We start from the raw sequence: 23,811 nt of genomic DNA, 5'->3' as shown, positions 1-23,811 counted from the left end.
TCAAAGTACCAAGTATTTGGAGGTATTGAGTTTTATACTAGAAAATGTACTTCTATACTTTCCATTACATTTCTAAGGATGGCTAAATTACCATTCTTTTTAACACGTGGGAGGTACGAGTATTGCCCAATTTTTATAGATATAGATAAATACTAGTGATTGTCTAAATGGCAATTGATCTAAGAACTATATAGAGCAATAATGATAAGAGTTAAGACAACTAAATAAAGTATGAGCGCCAAGATATTATGATGGAGTTATTGTCATTGCACGAGATTAATTAGTGTGTATCTCCTCTGAGGATTGGCATGATCCTTCTGAAACTATACCCAAAACTAACAGCAAGCAAGGATATTAACTTAGAAGTTACAACACAAACTTTACTAGCTTATACCCTTACCTGCCATTACCCAGCTTCCGGAAGGCAGCACCTTGCGTGTGTGTCACTCACACCCAGTCAAGCAAAACCTGATCAACGACCAAACGAGTTGCAACACAACCGTGATCAAGATTCGTCTAACCTAAACTTGACTTGATCTAGCTTAATTAATCGATCGATCCCCTAATTAGCTATACTAGCTCCTGTTGCTCCTCTTCATCGATCATCCCATGGCGCCATTGAAAGGCGAGCTCCAGTTGGCCGAGTAGCCGTTCGCCCTCGCGATGCTCACCGTCGACGCCGAGCCCTGCGACAGCTGGTACCCGCCGCCGGCGGCGCCGCTCGCCATCGCCATGGCGTCGTACCCGATGAGCTTCCCCTGCTCCTCGTTGCCGTAGCTGCAGGTGTTTCCATGGTTGGTGGCCGTGCTGCTGTGCCCCTGGTCGGCCACGACGGTGCTCGCCGGCATCAAGAAGGCGTTGCCACCGAGGCCCTGGTACCCGCCGCCGCCGCCGTTGTAGACCGTCGAGCTCGACGACGCCTGGAAGAAGTTGTGGGCGGCGGCGCTGCCGAGGTGCAGCTGCTGGAGGTCCTGGAGGCTGTGCGCGGCGGCAGCGACGGCGGCGTCCTGCTCGGGCTTGCACCACCCGCGCGACGGCGCCGCCGGCGCCTGGCCGTACGGGTAGTGCACGGCGAGCGGCGGCGGCTGCTGGAACGCGATGGTCGGCCAGCCGTGGTGGTGGTGGTGGTGGTACGAGGCGGCGTAGGCGCCCATCCCGACGTCGGCCAGGCCGGAGATGACGCCGGCGCCGTCCATGTCGGCGGCGCGCCAGATGGTGGCGCCGGCCGCCTCCGCGTGGTCCGCCGCCTCCTTCAGCCGCCTCGCCGCGCCGCCCACCGGCAGCGTGCTGCTCTCCAGGATGCTCTTGACGTCGTAGCGGCTCATGTCAAAGTTGGTGACGGCGTTGAGCCCCCGGAACTTGATCGCCGCGATGTCGTACGCCTCCGCCGCCTCCTCCTCGGTGCCTATACGCAACGATTATCATCATGATCAGATGCATATGATTAGGGTTTTTGTTTCCCAAACGCATGTGTGCAACATGTTCCATATTGCATGCATGCATGCACGCATGGACGGTGCAAGCAAAGGGCAAAGCTAGAGCTGTGTGATTAAAATTCAAAGGGGCTAGGGTTTTCTACTTGGCCCTTGACTCCATGCCCCGGTTTTCTCAGACAACTTTGAGACAAAAACTTTGAAAGGTACATTTCGGACATAGTTAATGCGCTAACTGGGAGTACTACTATTTTATGCGCCATAGGGCAACATATAGAATATCTAATCTTCAGTTCTACGAGACGTACGAAGATTTCAAGAAAAAAGGACTAAATTAGTACGGGTCGATGACTTAGATCTTGGGGATATAACACTATGACTAGTCATTGATTAGTTTTAAGGATCTTCATTAGGAGAGCGATTAAGTTTAGATGAGACAGGTCTAAGATCAGTGTAGCAGCTTACTGAAGGTGCCTAAGTAGAGGTCCTTGTTTCCTGCAACCCTCCCTATCCTTGCTTGCCATCTCCCATGCTGATGGTGCCTGCTCAAAAATTATATGTTAATCTATATTACAACATTGGAACACCAAAATATCACTACAAAATTTAAGCATATACAGTTAACATGAGCCGTGTACATATATGTTGACATAGCTTAGAGATTAGTAGTTCATAATACATATAAATAAGGACAACAAGCACATCTAGTACATTGCGTGCTTTTTTGTATACTACTAGCTAGGAAGAAAACATAAATCAATTAATTACCTGGTTACACCACGATATTTCGATGCACCACGAGAAAATCCACTGCTATTCCTGCATATTTAATTAATGAAATCATATCTCAGTGTGATAGTCTGATATTCTGGGAGTGATAATTCCATATGGTGAAACATCAGTTACCTTCTTAGGTATGCAATATACTCCTGCCTGGTCATATGTTTCATTTCATCTAGCTCTTTTTCATAGTTACTTATCTGCAGTGAAATTTTATAATAAAAAAGGGAAAATGCAATCAACAAGTGCACAATTTAATTTTTATATACTGTATTATAAGTGGTGTGTAGAAAACTATGATCTATTAACAAGCTAGCTAGAAAACTAAAACGACAAACTTATATGTTTAATTTCTTACTGGGAAATTTGTTGTTGTTGTTGTGCCCCAATACTTCAGAGCTGCCAAATCATAAGCTCTCGCTGCTTTATCCTCCTTGTCATAGCCACCTGAGTAGTCGTGATACAAGTATAATGATTGTGCAGTCACTAATATAGTTATATACAATGAAAAAAAAACTGAAGGCGTTTGCATGCATACCAAGATAAACTGCGCATTGCGGAGCATAACGGTGTCATTCCGGATAGAGTCATTAGGCGATGGGGAACAGACGAATTGAAAGAATGCTTAATCAGTACTGTAAATTAAGTGTACATATATACATACGTAGTGTTATGCTGGAGGGAGAAAAGAGATGATATATAATCATTTTGCATTACCTTGCCTACCCTTGCGACTCTGCCCTTCTCTTCTACAGCTATTATCCCAGAGATGAGCCTCATATCGCCCTGTCCATCTATGCCTGAAACCAACAATTTCAAGAGCAGGTAATTTACTAAAGCTCATATGCATGCTATTAAGATTCAAAATCACGTCTGAAAAAAAAATATAAACATTGGTTGACATCCTTGCATGTTCGATCTAAGCGCATATGTGTGCAATAGAACATTAGTGAGAAAAATTAATAAGCAAAAGTATTAGCATGTTTTTGATCTTTTTTCAATTGGTTAGAATATGGGCAATACCAGAATTAGTAATATCGTATCTATCAACAATTACCAATACTAGTGTGGCTCCTATTTCTTGTGAACAAAATTATTTACTTCCCAATCGTATATTTAGCTTGTTAACGAAGTTAGTCTAACTCCATACTAATTCCGTATCATCAACATCTAATTTCATTGTCCTCCTTTTCTTAGATCAATGAACTTTCTACATATATAGCCTATACCCAATTACCTTTCCAAAGGATCACATAAACTATATACTAACTCAAAGTTGCATATATAGCCACTGTCTCGATCGAGCGATTGCATTATTATTTATCTAAATTCGATTGCAGTTAGCTAGCTATCTAGTATAGAACCATAGATCTGATGATAGTTTATGTTCTCGATAGATCGATCGCGCCTCGACTCAAAAAGGAGATCATTAATTTTCTAACTAACGGTGCCTTCCATTTGAAAGGAATCAGCAATCCATCATCGATCAGTATGTAGGCATGTAGCTAGCCATAGTAGCATAGACAAACCAATATTGTTCTAACCTTGTTACACCTCGATATATCGAGGTCCTTTGCCCGAACGTGTCGATGGACTTCCTCGGCACGGCCTCTATCGCGCCACCGCCCGGCGAATCCATGGCGCCGCTGGCCCGCTTGTTCTCCGACGATGTGCTCTCGGCCGCTCCGCCGCTGGCGTTCCCGCCGCCGGCGACGACGATAGGCAGGTGCGAGTGCGAGCCCGTGCTCATCGAGAGCGCCAGGCTCTGCGAGCTCGTCCCGCCGGCCGCCGCCGAGACCGCGCCGCCGTTGTTACTCCTCCCCATCGCGTCGGAGGAGCACCCGAAGCTGCTCGCGCTCGCGTCGGTGCTCATCTCCGCCGCCTCGTGCGCCTGCTGCTGCGCGGCGGCGGCCGCGGCCGCCGGCTGCTGCTGCTGCGGCTGGTGGCCGGCGGGCACCTGGCCGTTGTTCCGGAGCCAGGTCTTGATCATGGAGAGCTCCATAGTGTTGCTCCCGCTGTTGCTGTTGGTGCTGCTGGCCATCGGGACGCCGGAGAAGAGGAAGCCCCCCGCCGCGTGATGATCTTGCTCGGAGACGAACGAGTTGCCGCCGAGGAAGTCCTCCAGCTTCGGCTCGGTCTCCTCCACCGCCGCCGCCCTCTTGCCGCCGCTGGAGCCGACGAGCATCGACAGCTCCGAGGCGCCGCCGTTGTAGTCCAGCCCCCTCATGTTCCAATCTGCGTTAACATCAAATATCAAGATCAAACACCCATCACTCCATGTACTACTAGAAAACGAGAGACACACGCGTGCATGCATACCTTGTGCCTCTTGAGCTCCCCTATTGAAGGCCTCCATGATGCCATACGAGGCGTTGTGATGATGCCCCGCCACGCCGAGGTGCGCGTCGGCCGCCGTCGGCTGCGACGTCGGCAGGCCATAGAAGTCGCCGGCGCCGGAGACGTCGATGGCTGCCGGAGGCGAGCTATCCTGGTGAGGCTGCGGATTCTCTTGGCCGGAGAGCGAGAAGCCCAGCCAGTTGTTTGCAGAAGCCATCTCAGGGGGAGAAGAAGCTGATAGAACAGTGGGATTGGTTTTCTTGCTGATGATCAGAGCAGCAGTGAAAACATTGGTGAGGATGAGAGGAGGGATGTACTAAGTTGGAAGCTGATACGGGGGAGGTATAGCTTTTCCAGGGGATGCACTACATTTTGGGTCAATGTGAAGATGGCAGGAGAGAGAGGCCAAGAAAAAAAATATCCTGGCCACCTGAGAGGAGGGGAAATGTTCTAGGAGGCCTGTATTTATAAGTTAAGAACAGAGTATAGCAGAAGACTAGTCTTAGGCTCTGTTCGTTTCCTGGAGTTCCCAACTCCCCCATCTCATTTTCCGCGCGCACGCTTTTCAAACTGCTAAACGGTGTGTTTTTTGCAAAAAGTTTATATACGAAAGTTGCTTAAAAAAATTATATTGATCCATTTTTGAAAAAAAAATTAGCAAATAATTAATTAATCACGTGCTAATGGACTGCTTCGTTTTCCGTACCGGAGGGATGGGTTCCCAACTCAACCAAAAGAACAGAGCCTTAGACGTTGTGCTGGTAGCTAGCAAGTAGTTATGTTTCTTTTGTTTCGTCAGGATTCTGAAGCTGAAGGGGGCAAAAAAATATTAGAAATGTTCACATTTGAGAACGGATGGAGCTAGCAGTTGTTTACCGTCAGTTAATACATATGGAGAGCAATTTAACTCCTACCAAATCAAGAAAAGTTCAGGCATTCATAAACCATACGGGATATGACAATTGTTTTGTTGAATTATTGTCATATAGTACTATATAGCATGGATCAAGTTCTCCTTTTAATTAGTATGAATCTGAACCCAAACAAAAGACGACATGCATGACATGTAGATCGAGGAGCTCGATCAATCCAAATATATATACCAATGCAAGCAGTGGCGGGAAAGAGCTAGCTAGCCGAATAAATAAGCTTAACAAGAACGAGATCGATCAGGGACGACATATCCTTGGATCTTAATCAATCTATCTTAGACCTTACTCGATCAGAGCTTGGATCCGATAGCGCGCAAGCAAGCAAGTTAAGATCGCCACACTACTATGTATGTATATACGACGTATGTACGTGCACGCGCACGCGTGGATGGATTCACGCTCGGGTCCTAGCGCGCGCGGACGGTTCGTCCCGTCCAACGGCGACGAATCCAGCGAAAGATTCCCGCTCGCGCCGGAGAAAAGAAGAAAAAAATAACCGAGAGCATAGAGAGAGAGACGAAACGCTCGCTGCCTCAACAACGCCGGTCAAACCGCCGCGCACGCACACCTGTGCAGAAAAAAAATCAGTCCAACCCGCCTCTCTCTTCTCTGACATGTCGTGCCGCCGGACGCGCGCGCGCGCGCGTGCGCATCGTCGTTCGTCTCGCGCCCATGGCCCATCTCTCTCGTTCTCTCTCCACTGCTTCCGAGTTCCAACCAGCCATTGCAGCGCGGCGGGCACCACCGATAATAGGGCACAAGGCTAGCCAAGGGCGCGCGCCTAGGCCTGCCCGCTGATCTATAATTATGGTGCTTTCGAGGTGAATCGCTGGATTGGACTGGTATGACGACCCTGCATGCCCAGCCGCCTGATTGACTGTGTTTTTGCAGCGTCCATCGACTTCTGGTTTTAGCAATTGCATGCATGCATGCAAACCGGCCGCCCACCTTACCTTCCGCTCCGATCCGGCGGTGTGTGTGAACATGATCTTGGAAGATGAGATGATGGGATCACATTTGGTAGTTGGAATGCTAAAGTATTGGAGTGTTTGAACTCGATCCACACAAGAAGGGAAATAGAAGGTCGTGAATTCACAATTTAATTATCTTCTTTTTTCCCTTCACAAATATGGAGTTGATTTTTTTTAAGATATGGTATAATTTTTTGAATCTTAATGCACCGAGATGTTAGAAAAAAAATGAGGATTTTTGGTAAAATATCTGTGTTGCATTTTTAACTGTGCAGGTGAACCAGTGATGACATCCCCTAAGAGTTTAGAACATATCACCATGCATAAATAAGTGGCTTAAATTAGCATATTACTCCCTTCATCTACTTTTGATAGTCATATTTCCAAATCTGAAAAATTTATTTTTGATAGGCATATTTTAATCCAACAACCTATCATCTTAATGACTTTCTCGTATTTAATACGTGACTCTCCATTCTTCCATACAAGATTGGCTACATGGACATCGAGAAATGTAAATATTAATGAATCGCTTGTTTACGAGGAATAACTAGTACTCCCTCCATCTACTTTTGATAGTCATATTTTCATATCTGAAAAATTTATTTTTGATAGGCATATTTCAATTCAACAATCTATCATCTTAATAACTTTCTCGTATTTAATGCATGACTCTTCATTCTTCCACACAAGATTGGCTACATGAGCATCGAGAAATGTAAATATTAATGAATCGCTTATTTACGAGGAATGACTAGTATCATGTTTAAATTGATGATGAGTAGAATTACTTATCCTTGGTCTGTGCGTCAAGATGAAATATGACTATCAAAAGTAGATGAAGGGAGTAGCATGTTTAAATGGATGATAATAAGTAGAATTACTTATCCTTGGTCTGTATGTCAAGATGAAATATGACTATCAAAAGTAGATGGAGGGAGTAGCATGTTTAAATGGATGATAATAAGTAGAATTACTTATCCTTGGTCTGTGTGCCAAGATGAAATATGACTATCAAAAGTAGATGGAGGGAGTACAAATTAACAGACCATAAGCCATTAATACAACTATTAATACCTATTTAAAATTTCCAGTCACCTAAAATCTGGACACTCCCCTTTTCTATAGGTGTTTATCGTGAGAAGACAAAATTAATTTGACTCAATTAACCACGCACTCTTTCTAGCTAAGAGCAGGTACAATAGCAGGCTATAAGCTAGCTATAAACATATTTTAAAGTGATAAAGAAAGAGAGAGAAGAGCAGCGGGCTACAGATTTATAGCCAGCTGTAGCACAGACTCTAAGACGTAATGTGTGTATGACAGGTAGGACCATATATTAATAGTATAGTAAGCAACTATTGTATAAATTGACAATTACATTGGCTATAGATGATTTGGAGCTAAGAGTTGTGTCGGTGACATGGGACCGGGAGTATCATGACTAGAGGCTTGAGGCAGACACAATCGCCCACGTGGCCTGGCACCCTCGGGGGACGTCGGACCCGAGGGTGATGTGTGCGCCCACCTCTTGGTCTCCCCGAGGGGGGGGGGTCGGTCGGACCACTCCTGCCTCGCCCCCGAGGGCCGAGGCGCCCCGACCCCTCGCGGGTTCTACTCCGCGTGTATGGGTTAGGTGAGCACAGCGGGGTCTCACCTAATCGCATTTATTGCGCCTCGGCTAAACGTGTCACGCCGCATGAAATACAGTGCAGTGCACTCGATTATCCGGTCTGTGACCAGTCACAGACCGGTCAAATCGCGGGTTAGGTGGCGACAGGCGGTCTGACGCACGCTTCGCCCCATCCCGTCAAGACGAGAGCTTCTAGGCACTCGTCCCCAGCTGGAGCTAGCGTGTTACATCCCAGAGATGGCACGTTAGCCCCGATCGATATATGCCAGGCTTCATCCTAACCATTACAGGCAAGATGTTGTGTGAAGAAGGGCAAACATGCACGTTGCTAGGCTGACGCGTGGTGGACAAGAATGACCGATTTGTGACCGGTCTGACACTGCTCATGTCGTCAGCGCACAGCCACGTTCCCACGACGCGCCTGCCCCCGGCAGAAGTGGAGGTAGGTATGTGCCGTCCCATCAGAAGGACGTTCGGAGGGCAACCGTGCAAATCTCCGTCCATTTATGAAGGGAAGAAAAGTCCAGTTTGAAAAGGAGGGGTGCATGTGGTATCCCCTTGAAGTATAAAAGGAGGACCTTGCCCATGGGGAAAGAGGATGATCTTTTCCAGATTCGGAACCTAGAACAAGTGAGAGGTTGGCTCACACTTGGCCCACTTAGATAGGAGAGGACTTTTGGACACAAGGCCTTCTCCAGATCCGATCCCAGAGCGATTGGGGGCTGGTTGACACTTTGTTACTTGTTCATACACAAATCCACCAAAACACAGGAGTAGGGTATTACGCTTCCCAGCGGCCCGAACCTGTATACATCGCCCGTGTCTCGCGTTTCTTCCTAGCTGGCGATCTTTCCACATACCGAGAGAGCTTGAGATTTCACCCTAAGCCCCCGGCCGAACCGGCAAAGGGGGGCCTGTGCGGTCTCCCGGTGAGGAGCCACGAGCTCCGTCATCTGGCGCGCCAGGTAGGGGGCTCATCGTGTGTTTTCTGAGCTCTCGTACTCCTCTGTGTGCGCCAAGTTTTTCTTGTTCAGCCTAATGGCCGAGCAAGCAAAGGTGCACGACCTCTCTCCGAGTGTGAGCGGCGACGACGGGGAGCCAAACCCACGCCGTCGAGCTCGTACTCCCCCACCTCCTCCACACCAAAATCCTAAGCAGGGGGAGGCGCTCGAGAGTGTCGAAAAATCCGCAGCATCGCCAGTCGCGGGTGATGCAGGAGAACGGCGAGATGGGGAGCGTCGCCTCCTCGTCTACGGCGACGGCAGCACGCCTCAGGGCGCGCTTCAGGCTGTTGGCGCGCTCCTACGTCACCCGCCCGTCGTCCCTGACCCGGAGTCTCCAGCCCAGCGATGGCTGGACGACGTGGCCAACTTGGTCATGACGGCACAGCAGCGCCTGGGTGCTGGTGGACGGTCCGCCACCACCAAGACCTCCGGCGCCGCCACTACCGGCTCCGTGTCGTCAAGGCGGAGGGCGCGGCGAGCGGCGGCTGTTGCACGCCATTCGGCTGCCACTCCCTCGTCGGCACCTCCGACTCGGGAGGATCAGCATGGAGAGCCGGATGCCCGCCTCGACATCGAGCGCTGGCGTAATAGCCGGCGTACTCCCCGCGCAACGGAGGGCGCCTCTTCGTCCAGAGTGTCACCTCGACATGGACGTGAGGACCTGCCCTCCGTGCCCCCGGCTGGTGGTGTCGGCTGTAGAGCCTTTGTGGCGAGTCTTCGGAATGTCCGTTGGCCCCCAAGGTTCCGGCCCACCATCACCGAGAAGTATGATGGGAGTGTCAACCCCACCGAGTTTCTCCAGGTCTATACGACCGGGATTGAGGCCGCTGGGGGTGACGACAGGGTCATGGCGAATTTCTTTCCCATGGCCCTGAAGGGACAGGCGCGGGGTTGGCTAATGAACCTGCCACCTGCGTCGGTCCACTCTTGGGAGGATTTATGCCAACAGTTCACTATGAACTTTCAAGGCACTTATCCGCGCCCAGGCGAAGAAGCGGACTTGCACGCGGTACAGCGAGGGGATGATGAGTCACTTCGCTCGTACATTCAGCGGTTTTGCCAAGTCCGCAATACCATACCATGCATCCCTGCACACGCGGTGATCTACGCGTTCAGGGGGGGTGTGCGGCACAACCGCATGCTCGAAAAGATCGCTTCCAAAGAGCCCCAGACTACTGCGGAGCTTTTTCAGCTCGCAGACCGAGTGGCTCGTAAGGAGGAAGCATGGACCTGGAACCCCTCCGATTCCGGTGTGGCAGCTTCGGCCGCCCCCGGATCTGCTGCTCAAACAAGGCGGCGAGACAGGAGGAGGAAGAAGAGGTCGGCCTATTCCGACGATGAGGGTCATGTCCACGTCGTCGAGGGCGTTTCGCTGGCCACCCGAAAGGGGAGGCCTGCGAGCGACAAAAAGAAGGAAGCCGACGCTCCCTGACCTCGGCTACTTGGAAGAGCGAAGGCGGCGCGCGGCCCTTCGAGCCGCGCGCTACCAGCAGAGCCTGCGGCGCTACCATCAGCGCCACGTCCGGGCCCGATCACTCTACGTCGACGACCTCGTCCTACGCCGCGTCCAAACGCGTGCTGGATTGAGCAAGCTCTCACCAATGTGGGAGGGTCCGTATCGAGTGATCGGCGTCCCCCGGCCGGGCTCCGTTCGGCTGGCCACGGGTGACGGCACAGAGCTGCCTAACCCGTGGAACATCGAACACCCTCGTCGCTTCTACCCCTAGTGGGGGTCGGGTGTCAGGTCTTGGGCTCGGGCCAACCCCGCGCCCCCCCCCCCCGGGGCGTGCAGGGTTGGCCGGGGGCTTATCTTTTTTCTCTTCCGTATTTCAATAAAAGCATTTTCGATTTCCTAAGGACTGTGTCTGTGCCATTGTTTCCTTTTGAAGAATCTTGGCTTGAATTAGCACGCTCGTGCTCGATCCTGTCCTCGGGGGCTCGGGTCGGCTAAAATCGCCAAACGGGGCCCAGAACCGAGCCGTGCCCCGGGACGTGGTGAACTCCGGGGGGGAATCGGCAAAAACCCACAATCGGGTCACCCATAACCCTCGGTCACCACGTTCCCGGCCTGGCCAGCCTCGACATGTGGATCTCCCCAGGCACTAGCCCCGACCCGAGCCATTTGAGGACTAGGACCTGGGCACGAGCCCTTGTTCAAGCCAAGACACAGAAGGACCGAGGCATAGACCATCCTCGTCTCATACACACAACAAATAGAATTGACATAGAAATTTCCTCTTTATTTGGTTGCAGATTAAATTAGTCTATACAAGAAGGGGGCCCGAAGGCCTCGGAAGAAGAAAGAAAAAGTTATTCAAGATTGGCGGGGGCCTGGGGGCTCACTCTGACGCGCCCGGGTCACCAGCCTTGTCGTCGCTGTCGTCCGCACCACCGTCACCGCCCTCCTCGTCGGAGTCGAGGGCGAACGCGAGCCGAGGGGCCGTACCCTCGAAGCTGTGGACGATGTGGTCGGCGGCGTCCCGGACCTGCGCGCGTGCGCCGTCCTCGGTTCCGGAAGGGAACTCTTCCAGCGCTGCCCACGGGGAGAAGTCAGGGTCCGAGAGGCCCCCAAGCCGAACGGCGGCCCAAGGCCCCCGACGGCCGGAGTTGGCCCTCCACTTGCTTGTCCGACGGTGTCAGGATAGCCTCGGGGCCACTGCGGGAAGGCCGCGCCTGTCGCCCTCCGACCCCGAGGTCGTCGGCGCAGAAGCCGAGGGCGCCCCGCGCTGCCTCTCGGAGGAAGAGCGCCCTGGAGATGCGGCCCCTAGCGAAGAGGATCGGCCCCGCCGAAAGGTGCAGCGGCCCGTCTACTTTGTTAGCGAGGCCCTCCGGGACGCCAAAACCCGATACCCTCAGGCCCAGAAGATGCTATACGCTATTCTGATGGCTCCGAGAAAAGCACCATCACCATATCTCCAGGCGAAGCAAATCGGCTCGCCCAGATTCGTGCGCTGTTCAGGTAATGTGGCAGTCTTGAAGAGACCGCCCATTATTGACAGCCAAGTTACCATTACCGATGTGCATGGTTTGAGACCGTTGGGTTTTTGCCCAACCATGGAGACCGGTCCCACCTGTCACCAGGCTTTAGGAGTGGCGTCATGCCCGACCGCTTCCCTTGAGAAGGGCGATCGCCCTGGCATAACGCCGGGGGCTACTGTCGGTGACATGGGACCGGGAGTATCATGACTAGAGGCTTGAGGCAGACACAATCGCCCACGTGGCCTGGCACCCTCGGGGGACGTCGGGCCCGAGGGTGATGTGTGCACCCACCTCTTGGTCTCCCCGAGGGGGGGGTCGGTCGGACCACTCCTGCCTCGCCCCCGAGGGCCGAGGCGCCCCGACCCCTCGCGGGTTCTACTCCGCGTGTATGGGTTAGGTGAGCACAGCGGGGTCTCACCTAATCGCATTTATTGCGCCTCGGCTAAACGTGTCACGCCGCATGAAATACAGTGCAGTGCACTCGATTATCCGGTCTGTGACCAGTCACAGACCGGTCAAATCACGGGTTAGGTGGCGACAGGCGGTCTGACGCACGCTTCGCCCCATCCCGTCAAGACGAGAGCTTCTAGGCACTCGTCCCCAGCTGGAGCTAGCGTGTTACATCCCAGAGATGGCACGTTAGCCCCGATCGATATATGCCAGGCTTCATCCTAACCATTACAGGCAAGATGTTGTGTGAAGAAGGGCAAACATGCACGTTGCTAGGCTGACGCGTGGTGGACAAGAATGACCGATTTGTGACCGGTCTGACACTGCTCATGTCGTCAGCGCACAGCCACGTTCCCACGACGCGCCTGCCCCCGGCAGAAGTGGAGGTAGGTATGTGCCGTCCCATCAGAAGGACGTTCGGAGGGCAACCGTGCAAATCTCCGTCCATTTATGAAGGGAAGAAAAGTCCAGTTTGAAAAGGAGGGGTGCATGTGGTATCCCCTTGAAGTATAAAAGGAGGACCTTGCCCATGGGGAAAGAGGATGATCTTTTCCAGATTCGGAACCTAGAACAAGTGAGAGGTTGGCTCACACTTGGCCCACTTAGATAGGAGAGGACTTTTGGACACAAGGCCTTCTCCAGATCCGATCCCAGAGCGATTGGGGGCTGGTTGACACTTTGTTACTTGTTCATACACAAATCCACCAAAACACAGGAGTAGGGTATTACGCTTCCCAGCGGCCCGAACCTGTATACATCGCCCGTGTCTCGCGTTTCTTCCTAGCTGGCGATCTTTCCACATACCGAGAGAGCTTGAGATTTCACCCTAAGCCCCCGGCCGAACCGGCAAAGGGGGGCCTGTGCGGTCTCCCGGTGAGGAGCCACGAGCTCCGTCAAGTTGGCTATACTATTAAACTTGCTCTAACTTGTGTATTTGTATGCCCCTTGGATTGCGTGATGTGACACTTCAACATATGTGCAATGAGTGTTTGTAAGCTACTATTGTGTTTTCGTCTATGTATCTTTAAGGCATTTGGTAAGTTAGGCATAATATGCAATTAATTTACATATATGTAGGTTAAAATACTTTTTTGTTTTTATTAAATATTACGATAACAAAAGAAGGGAGTGGAACAAAAACCTTCAACTCCTTTCAACAAATTGAAAGAGAAAATCACCATATATCTCTCATAAGTTTTTTTTATCTAGATGGCCACCCATAATAGAAAAAGAGCCCCCCTGAAGGGAGTGGAGATGGTTCTTCTGCCATTATTGCATGGAGCGATGTCGCTCTAAGCAAAGGTGAATTGCTAAAAATTGTCACAATATTTTAGGTATTTTTTTCAAATATAAATATACTGCATTGTACTATAACTGTATTACACAGCTACTACATTATAACTATAGTGTAATTACATTATAAATTTTATAAAACTTATATGTACAGGTTATATGAAACTAAGTTATAATATATACATTTATTGTATAGTTAGATTGTAATTATACTACAATTAAACTACAGTTATATTTGATAGTTTTCAAAAAAAATGAGGTGATTTATTTTAGATATTAAATTCTTAAGCGAATAGGTGAAAACGTAAAACTTCAAGGCTAATGCAAAAGCATCAATGTTTCTTATAGAACTCTTTAAAGAAATCTATCCAATATGCACGTACAGGTACATTTGAAAACCTACTTGCTATATTCTGAAAATGCAAGACTAGAACAGAAAGTGTCAATCTGGTGTGAATCTCACTCTGAGCATATTATATTCACTCCACTGTTTATCTTTCTTGATCATTCCTTGGTACTATAATCAAATGATCCAAACCCACTGTCTTCCCCGCATCACTCGGGCCTCTCCTCTCTCTCTCTCTCTCTCTCTTCTCTCTCTCCGTATCGAGAAACGCCCAGCTAACCCCAAAGAGCGAGAAAGGTTAACCCTAAAGAAAGGTCACGGTGACCCCGAATAAAGTAGGGGAGCTGGGGTTGCAAGCTGTGCCCTCTACAAGGACACACACCCTTGTCTTCCGGGCATGCACACACACACCAGCTGGGGACGGAGGAATGAACAGTGCCTACACGCACGCAGCATATGCAGAGAGAGAGAGAGAGAGAGAGAGAGAGAGAGAGAGAGAGCTAGGAGAGGAGTGCCATGAACGTTTCTACGGAACATGCCTGCCTGATCAGCCCCAGCTTCCCGTCCTCTCCTCGATCCCTCATATCACGCCCCGGCCGGGGAGCTAGCCGTGCATGTGCAGAGCTCCAGGACCATGCATATACATGATTACAGGGAGAATGTTAATAATGCTATCTCGCTTGCAACTAGCTATAGTTAGCTAATGGCTAGGCTGGTCATTGGGATATAAGTAGCTACAACAGGTGACCTCGATCATCATACCATCTGCCAACAACTTGCTCCTCTATGAGTCTATCTCCGCAGGTATAGAACTACAAATTGCATGCTTGCCGTCATATCCAAACCCATCATGTGTGTGTGTGTGTATTGGCAGGACTTACCAACAGTACTCTGCGCAAGCTTTGTTTGTCAGCCACGCTATTTTCACATTCCTCGTTGGTTACCAATTACGCTGGGTAGCTCTACACGTACGCAGAAGAGGAATAACCATATGCAGCAGGTCTCTCTACCTACCAACTTGCGAATCTAGCATTGATCAATGTAAATACACAGGGCTAGCTTCCGTGATTCTGCCCTGCAGAGAGAGGAAAATGTCGGTTGCTGGGCACAGCATGCAGATTGTCTCACGCTGGCTGGCTGCTGAACTCACTGTCTTGCCTCATGCAGATGCAGCGGTTGACACATGCAAGGCATGGTCCTCTGCAATAAGGGATGCTTGGTGTTGGTGTTTTCCACGGTGCACGTGAGGAGGAGGAGGGGGGGGGAGCCGGGCAGGCCGGTTCCCCATGCGGTGCACACACATATGCGTGCGTGCGTGCGTGCGTGTGCGGTGGTGGCGCTACTGTGCATGGGATCCTCCTCGGCGTAGTGCGTAGTACGACGGCACCAGTAGAGTATTCGCGGCGCGCGAGTAGAATATTGGGCGCCAGGACCGGTCCGGGCGCTCGGTTCCCGCGCTTCCTGCCGAAGCTTTGACCGTCAAACCGGACGCCATCGTGCATGCAGCGGTGAAAAGTAAAAACAAAACGTACACACACATGTTAGTCTCTCCCTCGCAGTGATTTTTTACTAAGTACAGTATATTAACCTACCTGTGATCGGTGCACGTACACGTTTAACTCCCTCGGTTACGCGCGTAGCTTAATTAGATATATATGATTTTTTTTATAATAATCTGGGTTACGATCGGATAGTCACAGGGTCGTCGCACGGCTCCGTCCAAGGAGCTGAGACAAAATTAGGCTATACAGGACCACCTCTTTACATGCATGCATGCTTGTGTACGTGCTCTCGGCGACGAAGCTACTACCCAACAAAGCGGTTGCTCGTCGGTATGCTCCTGTATCTTGCGCCCGCCCGTGCGTGTGCATGCGGCCGGCCCTCGCGTTTCTTCGCTGCACGCGCGCGGGTGTCCGGTGTCCGGGCCTCCCGGCCGCCCACACCCACGCACACGTCCAGCGAATGCATGTGTTGTGCGCGAGTGTCGTTGCAGCGGTTCGATTAATTAATCTATACTCGGAGTAGTACTACAGGCGAGTAGGCGACGACTAATAATCTACACGAACGGTTTAAGAGATCGTGTGAGCCCCCGGTTGAATATCATGCATGTGCCGGACTTGCAGAGAGTCCAACCCGATAGCAAAGCTAGCTAGGTAGCGGATCTGAATATACCTGTCGCCGGGCTCAACACGTGTCAGGCGAGCCCTGCGACAGCCGTCGGAGCATGAGCTGCAGGTGGCAGGCGCTTTACACGGCCAGGTGAATCTTTTGGGCTGACAGGCACGGGCCATTGATTCCGGCCTAATCCGTCGTAGTAGAATTGGTATTGTACTACGCACCGCGTCCGCGTACGACGCTCGCAACCGGGTGATACACCACGTGACGTGACACGCGGACACGGAGCAAGCGAGCTAACCGCAGGGACGACGCACGCACGCAACAGCGTGCGCCTGGGCCGCGTTGCATCCGTGCGCATCCGCTCGGTCGATGGGCTCCGCACCGTCATGGGCCGTCAGCCCGTCGTCACGCACCGGGGTGGCAGTGGTGGGCCGGCGCCTTACATTCGCGGGGCGCGGGTTCACCGCGCTCAGCGTCGCGGTCCGCACGTCGGCGGAGGCGAAAGGCCACCATGCCACAAGCCGGCGATTTGCTGCTCTCTTCTGGGGGGAAACCGAGCGCATCCCGTCGAGCCGCCGCCCGGTGTCCTGACGGGCCAATGCGTGTGCAGGACTGCAGGTGCGGCAGGCACGGACGGGCCACGGCGCGGGAAATATATAGCAAGTGTGTTACGCGTACCGATTAGACGGTACATGCTAAGGGCATGTATAAAAGTAGAGTCAGGTATGAGCTCTACGCTATTTAGAGGCTAGCATCATACTCCCTCCGTTTCGAAATATTTGACGCCGTTGACTTTTTAGCACAGGTTTGACCGTTCGTCTTTGTCGACGTTTGATGTTGCAATCCTGGTATTTCATAGTATGGGGATCGTTGGTGCTAGGATATATGCGAGACGGAGACGAGGATTTTTATATAGATTCGGGCCCCTGAATTGTCAGGTAATAACCCTACATCCTGTTGGCCGGAGCCGGTCGTTGCTCTTATTCACCATAATCACACAAGTACAATATTTGGGATAGCCTATCTAACTGTTATCGACATGACGGTTTGAAGGTCTGACTCGTAGTCGACAACATGGTAGCCTTCCTCCTCGAATCTGTGCCCGGCGAGATCAGAGATAGCGCTTTTGTCTCTCCTGACAGTATCCGGAGACACCGTAGGGTACTAGCCGTGCTTATCCCTGAAGTCGATATCCGGCGGCGTGTCTTGGCGTATGTAGGCTTCTATGTCGATTGTGTTAGGTGTTGATCCTCCATGGTGGGTGTTGATTCTCTCGTGTCCTCTCTCCTCCAAGGGGGGCTTGGGGCTTGTATTTATACCCATAGGTGTCCCCTTGTCCAAGTAGAACTAGGGAAACCAATATGGATACAATCCGAGTAGTCATTGTCATTTCCATGTAGAACTCTGGTTGTCTTTCCTTATCCGGAACTCCCTCGAGGTCAGTTTCCATATAAGATATGGTATGTGGTGGATCCTGCCGAGATTTAGTCAAGTACTATTAGGTATGTGGTATCCATAACCCTGATAGTCTTATTCAAAAAATTTAAGTAATTATTAATTCTTTTTCTATCATTTGATTCATTGTTAAATATATTTTGATGTAGGCATATAATTTTACATATTTCACAAAAGTTTTTGAATAAGACGAACGGTCAAACATGTGCTAAAAAGTCAACGGTGTCAAACATTTCGAAACGGAGGGAGTACAATAGTTGGAGACAATATGGACTCTAATCATTAATGTATCAAAATATTTTTTTACTATTCTTTCCTTTCTTTCACCACTATGTAACAAAATTTGCTTTAATAAATGCTAGAGTCGACTCTAAGCCGTTGTCGTGCATAACAACCATATTTCTTTTTTCTCCTTTCTCTTTCTTCCATGTCATCAAATTTACTTATATGTCAATAGAGAGAGACCACTAATAAAGAACATTGTACATGCCCTAAGATTAGATTTTACCCTGGTTGACAAGCGCAGCGCGCCAGCGCGGAGGCGGAGGTAACCGAAAACATAGGCATGCAGTTCTTCTCCTTTTTGGCTGGTCCTGGCCTGTGCCAACGATCTGAAGGCACGGGACGCGCTTTGCAAAGCGATGGATGTACTGTAACGGCCAATGTCCAGAGTTGAAAAAGGAAAGCAAACGTACCAATTCCAATCGCACCACGCACTAATAAAGCACATGAGTCGTCAGGGGCGAAGCAGGATTTGAGATTAGAGGGGTGTGGGGGTAAAGATAAATCATGAGATCGAATAACTAATATTGATAGCAAAAGATGTCAAATAGTCACCATCAATAACAAGTAATGCGTAAAGTAGTCCTTTAAGAAAAACTTGAATTTTAGCTATTTAATAATATCATTGGAAGTATGAAACTACTCTTTATTACTAAATTCTTTTAATGTAAACTATTGAATAATCTCACAAATAATATTGAATAATCTCACAAATAAGTATCATCTATTTTACTTTGAAAAAGACGAGAAATCACAAACTAATTTTGTAGATCATATTTCTTGCTAATATTTTTAGACTTGCTAACTAACTAAACTGATAATACTTTCAAGCTACACAAAATAAATTAGATAAATACTTATCTTAGTTAACCTTAATATAGAGTAAAAACATGGGGTGTAATGGTGGCAGTGTTTGCATAGGGGGTGTTGGCACCCTTTGGCACCCCCCTAGCTGCGCCACTGTGAGTCGTCTTCCTAGTATAGACTGTTTTTTTTACAAGAGCACAGTAGAAACACGAACACTCGTAACACGTGCATGTTCACTCTTATAAATACATACATGCACACCCATTCAAAAGATGATTTTAACAACGGAAGTAATTAAAAGGCTCTCAGCGTCGACCAGCCCAGACTTCCGGTGAGGCGGTGACTACACTCTGGCTCTGCCCCCTGAAAACACCATTTTTTCTAAAATAATCCCAAACACCAAAGTTGGTACCTTGTGAATAGGGATGGCAATTTAACCCGTTTATCCATGGGTAAAAACCCTAATAGAGTTGGGTTTGTTCTACATTTAGTACCTATGGGTTTTTTATTGGGTCAAAACCTATACCCAACGGGCATACGGGCACGGGCATGGGTAGTCACTACCCATGCCCGCTTCGCCCGTTTACCCGCGAAAATCAACTGACATGTGGTCCCTCAGTCAAATTAGTATAAATGCCACCATCTAGTATTGATGAACTTGTAATGCTTGTATTGTTGAACTTGGTACAACTCTACCCTTTCTTTAAATTGTGATAATGTCTCTCTGCTTGTGGAGATTTGTGGTTGAAATGTTGAACTGTGAGTTTGTGATGGGTAAATGGGCATGCCCGCGGGCACATGGCGCTCGCGGGCAACGGGGCATGGGTAGTGTTCCTTGCCCGTCATATAGTAACGGGTATGCCCGCAGGCATGAATTACCTCGTGGGCACGGGTATGGGTAGTCTCTACCCGTGCCTGTCATGCCCGACTGCCATCCCTACTTGTGAAGAATGAACTCCATATATCACTGTATCTTAATCGCCATCCTTTTTACACAACATCACTTTAGTGCTTCCTCCATTTAATATTATGGGAATGCTAACGATCTGTTGAAAGAAAATCTACCTCAAAAACTTGCAGATTTTGGTCCACCGGATGAACTTTGCGATTCGTACTCCAGGCCTTCTCCTCCAACTCCGGCGACCTCCTCTTCTTCTCCAGCGCCGACGAGACCCTAGACTCCGGTTGAGGACCTTACGGGTTAGGGTCCCGGGTTGAGGTGGGAGTGGGAGGGGTGGGAGGGGGAGGGGAGAGTTCACCGGCTTTAGAGGGATGGCCGTGGGAGGGTGGCGGATCCGGCGGGCAATGAGGCGGCGGCGGCGCTGCCGAAGCCGTGGGGTCGGAAGCTGGCGGTAGGTCGGTGTAGGCGGCGGGGGCAAAGCGGAAGGGTGTGTTAGGAGGAGGCGGCAGGTGGTGGCGCCCTGCCGCCGGAGACGGGGAAGACGACGGCGAGGGGACAGCACGCCACCATCCGCTTGAGGAAAGAAGAGGAGAGGAAGGGGAAGGGGCCGGCCGGGGGGGGGGGGGGCTCGCTGGCGCGTTTATGCCCTACGGCTAGCCGGTGAGGCGGGTAGTGACGCGGTGGGGCGGTGGCGGTGGAATGCACGGTGGGGCGGTGACGGTGGAATGCGCGATGGGAGGGAGTGGCGGCGACGGAATGAGCGAGGGGAGGGGAACGGAAGGAGAGTTAGGGTTAATACCTCTGCACGAATCTAAAAGCATATCCGACGGTCCAAAATTTGAAAGATGGGAGGTGGGATTTTCTGTCAACATATCCTATATATCTATACAAATCATCCCCACTACTAGGAATTCTCTACTTCCTGGTGCTTCCACGTCACCCCATTTGCTATTAACCGTACGATCTGAATCATTCGGCAGGGAATCCATGAAGCAGCCTCCCAGAGTTCCCCGGTTGTTTATTGGGCCAAAAGAAGCCCATGTTATGGCCCAACTCAACGGGTATCCATCCCTAACCAGAGGAAAACCCGAATTTTTTTTATTTATACTTTTTTTTATTAAAATATTTACAAAAATAATTTTTTGTTTCGAAAATTTACAAATCTAATCGCCTGCCGCCCTCAAGAAGGGCGATTTTTAAAAATCGCCCTTCCACAGGGCGGCAAGGGACCTAAATGTAAATTTTCCAGCATAACTTGTTAGCTCTATAATTTTACAATTTAAAATTATATTATATAAAGTCAGATGAAATAAAACTTTATATCAAAATTGTAGAGCTCAAGGAGATCTACAACTTTGTAGTTAGTAACTTTTTCATTTAAGATGTTTTAGATATCCAAATATTCGTTACAAAATATAAAACACATTTTAAAAAATCTCAGATCTATATTTCAAACGATATTGGATGGAGATAAACTTTATATAAAAGTTGTATATCTTGATGAGATCTATAACTTTGTAGTTTATCACTTTTCCATTTAAAATCATTTGGAGTATCGAATAAGCATTATTAGTTTTTAAGTAATTAAAACCGGTGGGAAGGGTTTGAACACAAATAAAAATTTTGTATTTAGGTCCCTTGCCGCTCTTTGAGAGGGCGATTTTTAAAAATCGCCCTTCTTGAGGGCGGCAGGCAATTAGATTTGTAAATTTTCGAAACAAAAAATTATTTTTGTAAATATTTTAATAAAAAAAAGTATAAATAAAAAAAATTCAGGAAAACCCTCCAGTTCCATACACCGCACCACCTGAGGTGGCGGTGCCCGTCACTTCCTCTCCCACGTGCGTCGTGTCCCTCCATCTATATGGCGCTCCCTCTGCCTTTGGTTCAAGCCCACCTGCCGCCTCCCAGCCTTTTCGCCTCCTCTTTGGAATGTCATGAGAAACGAAACCGCTGCTTCGAGATCAGACTTCATGGTTGTCATCAAATACATCAATTTACTGCTCCCATAACGTCATGGTGAATTCATCCTTGGCCTTCGCTTATTACTGGGGAATGCTTCAATCAGGTTCTCTGTTCTCCTCCACCAACTCTGCTTCTTCCACATGTACGATGTTCTGCATTGATAACCGTAGTAAGTAGTTTTATTTTTATCCCTTTGGATATTTGATATGTACAGAAAGTTATTTGGTGATATGGTATCTACAGCCTTCCTTCTGAATGTGTTATGCTGCTCCTGTAGATCTTCAATCTGGAAAAAAAAAAAAAGGTATGTACCGCTTTCCTTAAACCTTCCTCCGAAATTTATTCAGTTGTCTCCAAGCGAATGATCAATTTACCCTATTCTCTTTGTCAGAGTTAAGTTCAATGGTTGTTTTAAATAGCTAACCGGTGATGAATACCTTATACCATTTAACTGAATTTTATTCAGTACGTATGTTCAATCCAGCTGATTAGTCCTAGGTTGATTTTTTGAATCAAACATTGCAGGGAGTCGCAGTAAGTCATTGATTTGTTGTACAATAAGAACATGTGCTCGCTCAATGTATTGGCGCCAACAATTGGTCAAGATTCTCTCACCTGCCGCCATTATCCTGCGGGTAGGCAACTATACTTCTATTCTCTCTCTGTGTTTTTTTAACATTATTCATCTTTGATCTTGGTATTAGGCCCGCAGCTGGCTCAGATTAATCTGTCCTCTTTCCAGCCAATGACCATATTGCATAGATTTAATTTTCCCTAAACTGAAGTGATAAAGCAAGCTTCTACCCAACTGGCCACCTTTATTCTCTGATGATGAGGTAGTTTATTATCCCCAGGTCTTCTACCTTTAACTGTCATGGTTTTTACCTTTTTGAGAATCCAGTTTTCCTTTTCATAATAGAAGATGTTGCCGAAGGTGCTCTAATCTTTCTCCTTTGTTTCTCATTTTTCTTGCCATAGTATCATCAGGTGATTCACTACCTTACCATATTATTATCAGGTGATTCAGATGTAGTGAAAGGATGTAATTGCATGAAGTGCATGATTTGATCAATACACAAAATAGAAGTGCAACTGATCGTCATCTGCAGTACAGGGCAGGTATTTCAGTATTTCACTATCCATCAGTTAAGTGTGTTAGTATTCGTTCTCCGTAGCTTCTATTTTACGGATTGTTTTTTTCTCTTTCTGAATTCATCCTGCAAATATCACGTTTTTTGTTTAGTTTAAAAAAGTCTAGAAATGTATAAGCTTTACTAGGGAAAATTTTCAGCTATTTGTTTACTCAATAAAGTGCAATACTGCATTACGAGGTAAAACTTAACTGACCCTTTCAAATGTTCCCATAGAATTTTACTTAATCTATTGTTCAAAGTGTGTTGTACGTATTTTTTATATATATTTGAAAATATATACACTGTTAATTACACACCGTTAACTTCACATGCAGCCTACACATTGTTGCTCGACTAACCGAGTTTTTTTTACTGTAGATGGCAGGTTCATTTGTTGTACGTATGGCTGGAGCTCAGAAGTTGCTTGCAACCTAATCAGGCTAACCATTCAATCATGACGTAAGAATATAACAAACTGGTGAATGTGATTCAGTAAACAAATAAGCTGCTAATTAATTAAGAACTTCCATTATTCTAGGTGAACATCTTCACAATTCACTGCTACAAACATCAGGGTTTCAAATTAATTATCATGTAACATTAGACTATATGAAACAACTTTCGGTCAATATCTATTACTAAAAGTTTACAACTCTAGGTCATGCAAAAAAATATCCCGCAGCAACGCGCGAGGTATTATCTAGTATATATATAGGCAGTCCCTTAATATTATGATTAGCTTTAATTTTTGTTCTAATCAAACCTTTTAAATTTGTCCGAGTTAATAGAAAAAAAATAATAATATCTTTTAACACAAAATAAACATATTATCAAAATATATTCAATGTCATATTTAATGAAACTAATTTGGTATTATAGATATTGCTAATTTTTTAAATTTGATTAAACTTAAAAAGTTTAACTAGAAAAATAATCAAGGCTACTTATAATACGAAACGAAGAGAATACATAGTATGAACATGATATAAACA

At 48.1% G+C, this 23,811-nt stretch overlaps 1 protein-coding gene across 1 annotated transcript; it reads right to left on the bottom strand.

Moving 5' to 3' along the window:
• Positions 1–244: 244 nt before the first annotated feature.
• On the bottom strand, positions 245–4,983 carry LOC4329975 (AP2-like ethylene-responsive transcription factor PLT2). Its single transcript, XM_015768488.3, has 9 exons — positions 4,533–4,983; positions 3,758–4,448; positions 2,931–3,013; positions 2,752–2,760; positions 2,572–2,660; positions 2,340–2,413; positions 2,202–2,252; positions 1,899–1,975; positions 245–1,405 (listed from the first exon to the last, which is right to left on the bottom strand). The coding sequence occupies exons 1-9, from the start codon at positions 4,765–4,767 to the stop codon at positions 603–605; spliced, it is 2,112 nt and encodes a 703-aa protein (XP_015623974.1). The 5' UTR covers positions 4,768–4,983; the 3' UTR covers positions 245–602.
• Positions 4,984–23,811: the final 18,828 nt, after the last annotated feature.

Source organism: Oryza sativa, chromosome 2, assembly GCF_034140825.1.
Source record: "Oryza sativa Japonica Group chromosome 2, ASM3414082v1".
Taxonomy (NCBI): Eukaryota; Viridiplantae; Streptophyta; class Magnoliopsida; order Poales; family Poaceae; genus Oryza; species Oryza sativa.
The sequence above is the reverse complement of the archived record's forward strand: the minus strand, read 5'-3'. Positions and strand labels throughout refer to the sequence as shown.

Bases quoted from the DNA above. Each gene is read 5' to 3' on its own strand.
- LOC4329975 (XM_015768488.3), bottom strand. From the start codon at position 4,767: ATGGCTTCTGCAAACAACTGGCTGGGCTTCTCGCTCTCCGGCCAAGAG. The intron at 3,014-3,757 runs GTTAGAACAATA...TGTTGGTTTCAG, and splicing joins ATATATCGAGGTGTAACAAG to GCATAGATGGACAGGGCGAT. The intron at 1,976-2,201 runs GTAATTAATTGA...ATTTTTGAGCAG, and splicing joins AAATATCGTGGTGTAACCAG to GCACCATCAGCATGGGAGAT.